General features: G+C 31.2%; 1 protein-coding gene across 1 annotated transcript; it reads left to right on the plus strand.

Moving 5' to 3' along the window:
• The first annotated feature begins 2,170 nt into the window (after positions 1-2,170).
• Positions 2,171-8,754, plus strand: LOC111716174 (uncharacterized). The gene is made up of 4 exons (XM_023491604.1): positions 2,171-3,522; positions 4,738-4,833; positions 5,409-5,462; positions 8,282-8,754. Exons 1-4 carry the CDS (start codon positions 3,418-3,420, stop codon positions 8,405-8,407), a joined length of 381 nt encoding a protein of 126 aa, XP_023347372.1. The 5' UTR covers positions 2,171-3,417; the 3' UTR covers positions 8,408-8,754.
• Positions 8,755-10,133: the final 1,379 nt, after the last annotated feature.

A 10,133-nucleotide genomic window follows, 5' to 3' on the forward strand; every position in this document is an offset into this window, starting at 1 on the left:
GATTGATGAGGTATCATGTTACTATGGTTCAAGGGTGGTCCAATAGAGAATTTGTAGTCTAGAATACTCAATTCTGTAATACACAATTGAGTCGGTTTTTGTGAATAAAAACTGTTCAGCGGTCATTTTACGTACAGATTAATTAGGTTTATGTCGAAACAATAATTTAAAGTCCCGACAAAGTATGTTTTTGGAAAAATATTGAATTAGTTTTCCTTACCCCATGTTAATTTTATAAGAGCAACCGCGCCGTGCTCTAACTATAATTTCTTCGACTAAAACTGGGTTCAATTTCATGTTTTGGTTCAAGTCTAGTTTCTGTTGTGTTTTACAAACAACCATTATACATTCGTACACACACCTAAACTAAGTTCATTGTTTATAAACGAATGTGGTGTATTCTATTGGCCTTACCTTGCTTTGATTTGATGTAGATCAGTTTGATCGAAAACGTCAGGGGGAGTATGAAAAAATGAATTTCCTTTTTTTCCAAATTAAGTGCTTAGGATCCATTTAATTTTGATGCGGATCCGGATCCTGGATCCGCATTGGAAAAAAATGTTTCCGTATCCAATCCAGGTCATGAACATTTCGAAAAGATTTACTGAAGTTGAAATTGTCAAATTATTTGTCTCCTTTTTTTCGCTTATTTGTATGCTATTTGAGAAAAATTCTGAGTTCAATTTTTTATAATCCCTCTTTTTATTAACAGTTCAGATTTGGGTTTTGAGAGTAAAAAAGTTTTTTTTTGCAGTTTTTGATATTTTGCCCCTTAGATTCGGATCTGTGGATCCGCATATTTTATGAATCCGGATCCAGAAAGCCAAAATCTTGCGGATCCAAAAGATCCGGATCTGCATCCTCAGCACTGTCCAATTCAATGATAAAGGACTCCAATCTTTTTACGTGCAGAGCAGACATTCCTGAACTATTGGGGGTAAAACATGATTTTGAAAGAAGGTAGGGGGGGGGGGGGGTTAAAACAAAATATACTCTTGCAAAATCCTAGATCCTGTTGTTTATTTAGGTGGAAGAATGTGAAGATGATGGTAGGAGTGGGTTTAGGAATTCTTATCTTTCTCTACATCATTGTCTCTCTCTCTTGCGGGGGCCTGGCCTGGCCAAAATGTGTATAAAAATCCGCAAAAAGACTTTTGCACATTGCTTGACTGGAAAACAACTCATTCTGTAATCTGCATCCTTTCGTTCTTGATTGATATTAATTAGTTTGATCTGATTATTTTGCAGCTCTCTTTTAATTCAAAGAAGATTTAGTATTCATTGTAATTTTTATACATTTATAATTCTACTTATAAAGGGTTTAAGGGACTGTTAATGGAATTTGAAGTGACCCTACATCCGATCGGATTTACAACGGTACCCTAACATCTTAAACCCTCTACCGTCGTTTTTCTATCTTTAAAGTTGAAACATTTTGAATTTTGACAATTTCCTTTGAAAATATGTTTTTTTAAATTTTCATTTTTTATGTATCATTCATCGTTTTTCCGACAAAGTTTTAAAGGGACATGCCACTCTATACATGGATGTTAACTTTAAATTACGTCTACAGTTCCTTCTAGTTTTCCTTCTCATATGCACACTGTACTTTGCAGATTAGTCAGTAAATATTGATGTCACAAAATTTTATTATTTTATTTCATTGCGCGCAATATTGATAATGATATTCTCTACATTTATATACATAGAAACATAAATATTTATATATGTATTATATAGAAAATTAACACAAATTAAATTTATGAACATTATATTGCAATTATAATTTTACCTCAATTTCACGGAAACACGATTTATTAATTCTTCAATACTGATTCCCTAGTCAAAAATTAATTGTATAAATAATCCACACATATAATGATGCACATTTCTATTAAAACATTTACAAAAATCTATAAATGAGAAATAATTTTTTTCTAAATAAACCACTATCATTACAATTTTGAGATTCTATTATTTATCCTGATTTTGATTCCTTAATATTTTTCTTAAAAAGTGTAACTGGCTTTTTGCATTTCATGGACGTATACTTTTTTAACAATATTTCTTGAAGAAATAAGTATGCAAATGCAAATATTAAAAATATAAAAAACCTTGAATTTTGAGATTTTCTGATACTCATTCTTTTCTTTATTTACTTTAGTAAAACATTTTTGTGTGTGTAAAATTGTAATTTTTATGAACTTGGCTCTTATATTTGAAAATTTTAATAGAAAATTTGAATTGTAAGTAGGTTCAAGGAAACCTGGAGACACTTGACAATTAGAATCTAAATGCTAAATAATTTGGCTTCTAAATCTGGAATTTTTTGTTGTAAATGAGAGGGGGGGGGGTAAGTTTCCGACATCATTTCCAAAAAGTGATATTTTTCTTGTATAAGAGTCTGCATATTTAATTTACCAAAAATTTTACCAAATACAATATAATGTAAAGGTTTAGTCAAGATAGTACTTTAAGAGGTACATTTTCTTGAGGAAATAACCCCCTTTCCCTGACCCCCTCATCAAACAAGAAAGATTAGATTACATGTAGTGTTTCCAGCGAACGAAAACTTTTGCGATAAAATATGAAAATTTTTGTTAGTGTTTCACAAATTTTTTCGCTAAATTGCGCATTTTTTCGCGAAAATGTTCACACTTTTCGCGAAATTTTCGTGAAATTTTCGCCGGAAACCCTTAATACAGGGTTAGAAATTTAAAAAAGGATTCAAATTTGCATGGTACTATCTAATGTTTCCCCCCCCCCCTCTCTCAAGCTTTTAAAGTCATTCACCCCGCCCATATATCCCTCTTGTGCATTATTTAGCATTTAAGTATTTTGCCGAAGAATTAATTTGCAATTATTTTAATTAGATGAATGTGATTTTCAAATTCTGTTCATGGATTGGATATTAAACTTTGTTTCCTGGAATAGAGACGTTTCATAGAAGAGGGTCGTTAATTCTTAAAAGTAGTTTCGTATTTTAATCTGAAAAAGTGGTACCCATGCATCTGTGGAATAAGACTAATAATAGCCCGGCTCAATCAACACGAATCAAAGAGATTGTACACTGTTAAGTGTACAGTGTAGCAGAACCATTTCATTTAATAATTTGATTTTCAATGTCGTCTTTCTAGTCTACAGTTTTAGGGGTGACTGTTATAATTATTTACAACTACTTTTTCGGGAAATTTAAAATTTTATTTTGCCAAGGATTCCCATCACTACTGAGGGAACCTGTGGTCAGGTAAATTTTTTAATTTTTCCGAAAATTTGTAAATGTTAACAATTTTATCGTCTTTTAAGATGTACATTTTTACACGAAAATTTCAAAATTAATAAAATCATCCTCTCTCTTATAAAATTACAATTCATGATTATTTATCTGATTCAACTATTAAACTTTATATATTTCAGATGAGTAAAATGTTAAGATTTGTGGGGCTCGGGCTAAGGTTGGGGGTCTGTGGGGGCTCAGTTCTTTATATGCACGAGCAGGGCGTTTTTGGGGACATTAAACAGGTGAGAAGTCCTTTTTGGAACCCTGTTTCATATCTGTTGGTCAAGGGACTGATAACGATTTTTCAAGTAGGTCTCCAGTTACCTAGGCAGTGTCTAATTATTGACGGCAAAGAAATCCGCTTTTTTATCTCTTAAAATGGTGTGCATGTGTAGTGTGCATGTGTAGTGTGCATGTGTAGTGTGCATGTGTAGTGTGCATGTGTAGTGTGCAAACTGTCTGTCCAACGCGTATTTTCAAATTTCAAATGATAATATTTATTTTCTTCCGACTCCTGAAAAGTAAGAAATATATTATTAAAAAATTGAAAACAGTTTACAATCAAAGTTTTAAACATTGTTTCTACAGGCAGAAATAGAATATATCAATTATCTTGGATCGGTCAAAGAATTAGATGGTAGCAGTGTGAATTGAACACGCCACTTCACAAATGAAGGAACACTTGACATAACATCTTCAGTTTCTTTAAGACCCCCCCCCACCTCCCCTCCCCATCGAAGCCAGTAATACTTTTTGTTATCAAGCATTGTCTTAGTTTTGTTATAATAACATTTAATGGATATTTTGTCACTAAGATAGGGATCCTTGGATCCGCTGATTATAAAAATTTCCTCATTTCTGAATGGTTCATCAAGTTTTAGGATATAAATAGGCCGAAAAAAAAAAAAAAAATTTGAACATTGTTAACAAATTATTCAGTAAATCTTAAAGAAATGACCTGGATCCGGATTTGGATCCGGATCCATTTTTTTCCAGTTCGGATCCAGGGTCCAGATCCGCATCAATATTAAATGGATCCGAAGAACTGGTTTGTATTTTGTTTTTTTTTATGAAAAAAGTTATATATTTCTATTCTAACACTTCTGTTTGTTTCTTAGAGATATATATTTATCAGTGCTGAACATCCATTTCATTTTGATGCGGATCGGCCCTTAGAAATTAAATCTTTAGCAGGTTTTGGTTTATATTTTGTCCCATGATTAAAAGAAATTCCTTCTATTTCCTTCCCCTTTTCCAAAAATAAACCCCTGGATATATATTATATATATGAATTATTTTATATCTTTTTCTGTTTGATAAAACGTAATTTAGGGGTCAAAGTCAACTTTTTTCATTCTTCTTCATACTTGCTTCCCAATCAAACATATATAACATATATATATAGGGGGAAGAATAATTATTTTCGAGAAAATATACACCCCTGAACGTATTTCTAGGGAGTTGAAGCGTACAAGAAATTAAATTCTGTGACAATAAAAGATCTTGTTGGAGAGGAAATTAGTTCCCAGCTTCCTTCTATTCAGCTTCCTCAGGTTAGACATTCCCAGGCCGATACTTATGAATCTTAAACCTGGGATTTAGCACTTAAAGAGTTCTTTCCACCTCGAGGGCCTTTGAAATTCTAAGGGATGATTTAAGGCGTTAAACCATTTATTTCAAAAAATATCAATTTCCTTCGCTGAACCTTTGCGCTATGCCATCATATTCAAAATTTTCGGCCTTGGAAGATATTTCTTCCAGATGTAAACATATTTATACGTTTGTAATTTCAATTGACCCTCGACATAAAGAGGGCCATACCTGATTCACAACGGTACCCTTTTACCTTAATCTAATCAACTATGTGTAAGATAGCTTCGACATTCCAGCTTGACAAGTGTTTAATTCTAAAAAATTTCTCCATCGTTTCCTTTGCAAGAATCCGCAAGCACTTCAAAAAATACCCAAAATTGAAAATTATTAAGTTTAAAAGAGATGCTGATGGATATCTCGTGCATTCTTGATCAGAGAAAGCTCTTTAGATTACCTTTGTGAATAGGACATACCACTCTGTAAATGGAGGGTAACGTGAAATTACGTTTACAGTCCCTTTAATATTTGAATCCAGGAGGTGGAGTCTGGTGTAAGTGCTGTAACAGAAACAACTTCTGATATAAAAAAGGTAAATTTTCCAGATTTTAACTCTGCCTCGCAAAAATGAAACCCTGTGATATAGTTCAAGTTGTGCACAAATAACAAGTGGACAAAATATTGTACAATATAAAATGTTAAAGCTGAGCCAGTGAGCATCCTCGCAATAAAAATACTAGTTAATCAATAAAAAGAAAAGTTACAAAATTAAGTGGGCTCTGAACATCGTAACCGGGGTTTCATTTTTAGACCTAAACTAGTTCTACGGAAGTGTTTACAACGACTCAGTTATATTTCATATAGTTACCCTTGATATAATTACCCTTGATATAATTACACTTGATATAATTACACTTGATATAATTACACTNTAATAATATAAAGTGTAACTATATGAAATGATGTTATAGCTAGTGTAATAATATAAAGTGTAACTATATGAAATGATGTTATAGCTAGTGTAATAATATAAAGTGTAACTATATGAAATGATGTTATAGCTAGTGTAATAATATAAAGTGTAACTATATGAAATGATGTTATAGCTAGTGTAATAATATAAAGTGTAACTATATGAAATGATGTTATAGCTAGTGTAATAATATAAAGTGTAACTATATGAAATGATGTTATAGCTAGTGTAATAATATAAAGTGTAACTATATGAAATGATGTTATAGCTAGTGTAATAATATAAAGTGTAACTATATGAAATGATGTTATAGCTAGTGTAATAATATAAAGTGTAACTATATGAAATGATGTTATAGCTAGTGTAATAATATAAAGTGTAACTATATGAAATGATGTTATAGCTAGTGTAATAATATAAAGTGTAACTATATGAAATGATGTTATAGCTAGTGTAATAATATAAAGTGTAACTATATGAAATGATGTTATAGCTAGTGTAATAATATAAAGTGTAACTATATGAAATGATGTTATAGCTAGTGTAATAATATAAAGTGTAACTATATGAAATGATGTTATAGCTAGTGTAATAATATAAAGTGTAACTATATGAAATGATGTTATAGCTAGTGTAATAATATAAAGTGTAACTATATGAAATGATGTTATAGCTAGTGTAATAATATAAAGTGTAACTATATGAAATGATGTTATAGCTAGTGTAATAATATAAAGTGTAACTATATGAAATGATGTTATAGCTAGTGTAATAATATAAAGTGTAACTATATGAAATGTAACTTTTAATCATTAATTTTTGTGATGATTAATCTAATTAAATCAAATCAAAATCAAAAACATATCACGCCAAGTCAAGACAACTTAAAACTGAAGATAATAATAATATTAACTACCCCCTGAAAAAAGGGTTCTTTTAATACCAACATTAAGGATGAGTGACAGCTGTCATTTGTTCTATGGCGATTTAGAAAAATAACTAAATAGTTATAACTATAAGTGATATCTCTCCTTAATGATTCTACTTTTATTTTGATCGACAAGGTTTATTTCAATTTCTTTCTGACAGACTCAATTCCTCTCTTTAAACCTTTGTCTGAAAAAAATGATGAAAATATCCTGTTTGCTAACTAAGAATTGATAATTTCAAATTGTGGTTTCTCTATAAACGTGACTTGCGGATTTACGTTGCTAAAACGAATGAGAAATTTCAGAATTTAATACGTTTTTATTGAAACTAGAAAGAAGGGCGCGAAGCGCCCTGAATTTCTAGTATTTGAAATTTTGATGATTCATAAACCTTCCCTGGGCTCCCTAGATGTCCCACAAAAAATTTGGGCCCGATCGGTTCAGCCGTTTTGACGTTTATTGGATACAAACAAACAAACAGACAAACAAACAGACAGACAAACAAGCCAAATTTATATATAGAAGACGACAATATTTACCTTATTTTGCAGCTGAGACAAAGAAGGAAAGGTCAGAATTTAACACTATAGAGAAGACGACATATTTTCCGTATTTTGCAGCTGAGACAAAGAAAGAAATGTTTGAATTTAACACTTTCAAAGAGAAGGCGGCATATTTTCCGTATTTTTCAGCTGAGACTGATGGAAATGTTAGAATTTAACACTATTGAAAAGACGACAATATTTTTCGTATTTTGCTGCTGAGACAAAGAAGGAAATGTTAGAATTTAACACTTTTCCAAAGAGAAGGAAATGTTAGAATATAACACTTTTGCAAAGAGAAGACGATATATTTTCCGTATTTTGCTGCTGAAACAATGAAGGAAATGTTAGAATTTAACACTTTTGCAAAGAGAAGACGACATATTTTCCGTATTTTGCAGCTGAAACAATGAAGGAAATGTTAGAATTTAACACTTTCTAGAGAAGACGACATATTTTCTGTATTTTGCAGCTGAGTCAAAGAAGGAAATGTTAGAATTTAACACTTTTGCAAAGAGAAGACGATATATTTTCCGTATTTTGCCGCTGAAACAAAGAAGGAAATGTTAGAATTTAACACTTTTGCAAAGAGAAGACGACATATTTTCCATATTTTGCAGCTGAGACAAAGAAGGAAATGTTAGAATTTAACACTTTTGCAAAGAGAAGACGACATATTTTTCGTATTTTACAGCTGAGACAATGAATGAAATGTTAGAATTTATCACTTTTGCAAAGAGAAGACGACATATTTTCCGTATTTTGCAGCTGAGACAAAGAAGAAATTGTTAGAATTTAACACTTATAAAGAGAAGACGACATATTTTTCGTATTTTGCAGCTGAGACAATGAATGAAATGTTAGAATTTATCACTTTTGCAAAGAGAAGACGACAATATTGTTCTTATTTTTGCTCAGATGGAGGTTTGAATTACATTAACAGTCCCTTTAATCCCATTTTGTTTAGAATTTCTGGTTCTACTGGAATTGTGGTGTAAACAGTGTGTTCTCAGGACTAGTTAATCTTCCCAGTACAACACTGCAGTACGCTAACCTTGCAGTACAGAAAATTCAGGATAGCATCAAGGAATAAATTTGAGACAGACGGCAGCGGAGATCTTACAGCTTTCTACAAACATATCACAGCTGTCCAAGCATCTCACAGATGTCAACAAACCTTTCACAGCTGTCAAAAAACAACTTACAGCTGTCAACAAGCATCTCACAGTTGTCAACTAACTACTCACAGCTGTCAATTGACATCTCACCACTATCCACAGACATCTTATGATCTAACAGCTGTTATCAGACATCTACCAGTGGACAAAGTGTAGTGATATTCCAGTCAAATTTTGTTTTAAAATTAGTAATATATAAATTAGTGCATTATTTATAAAAAAAAAATTAAATGAACTTATAGTTTACATGGTTTCAGAAAAAGTATGGAAAATGTTTACTGTCAGATTAGCCTCAAAACTGTCTAAAGTTTTGGTGAGAAAAGTAAATGGGATTTTTAAAAACTAATCTGTTAAATGTATCTAGTATACTTAGTGCTTTTTACACTAACAAAAATTCCAAAAGAAATTCTGAGTCGAATAATTGTTCTAAATTAAAAAATACAATAATAATTTATACACATAAGTTAAAGAGCATGTAAAAATCCATGCTTTATAAATTTTCTTTCACCAACAATATTATTTTGTTGCAAGTTTTATAAACTTGACAAATATAAAGGTTAAGACACAATTTAACTTACCCTGGTAGAGAACTTCAAAGAAAGAAATTGGCACAGGCCAGTGCTTAGGATCCGGATCCGTTGGATCCGCAAGATTTTGGCTTCCTGTGTCAGAATCCGGATCCGCAAAAATATGCGGATTCTAGGTGTAAAATATCAACCAAAAACTGTTAAAAAAAAACTTTCACTCCTGAAACCCAAATCTCAACTTTTGAAAAAAGAGATTATAAAAATTTCCTCATTTCTGAATAGTTCGTCAAGGTTTAGTATAAAAATATGCGGAAAAAAATAGAACAAAAAATTTGAAAATTATTTTTTGTTAAAAAAATTCAGTAAATCTCAAAGAAATGACCTGGATCCGGATCCATTTTTTTTCAGTGCGGATCCAATATCCGGTTGCGGATCCGCATCAAAATTAATTGAATCCTAAGCACTGGCACTGGTGAAACGAAGACGATAGTCCTATCATTACTAAATCTTTAAAATTGTAAACATTTATTTACCTGACCAATTTTAAATTTACCTTTGTACAGTTGAACTTTAAGTACATATTACTTAACCTTTTATTGTTGAAAATCTACATTTAAATATTTAATTTATTTGATATGGTGTTTATACACTTCGTGGGAACTTTTGATCTTCTGTCTATATTAGCATTTTTTTTTACTTTTTAGTTTTTCGTCTTATTTTGACAAATTTTTGCTTTACTTTTTGCTTTTTATTTTTTGTTTTTGAAAAAGGAAACAATTCAAGTGAACACTTAGATTTGGAAGCATTTGTGTTGGTAACATGACCAATTGTTGAAATATTCAATATCTCATAAGGGGGGGGGCAGTTAATCATTTTATGATAAATATCCAAGCAGCATAGATTAATTGTCGTCATTACTATACCACTGCCACTGATCAAGATCCGCTTAAGTATGGAAATCCAATGTTCAAAGTGTGATAAATTATTTCAAAATAAACTTTTTTTAATGGAAAAGATTTATAAAATAGTTGTATTTGTAAATCCTTATCCAAGTGGTAACAAACAAACGAGGACTTAATTTGCGGCCAAAACACATTAATGTCTACCTATAAGA

This window comes from Eurytemora carolleeae, unplaced genomic scaffold (assembly GCF_000591075.1).
Source record: "Eurytemora carolleeae unplaced genomic scaffold, Eaff_2.0 scaffold1989, whole genome shotgun sequence".
Classification (NCBI taxonomy): domain Eukaryota; kingdom Metazoa; phylum Arthropoda; class Copepoda; order Calanoida; family Temoridae; genus Eurytemora; species Eurytemora carolleeae.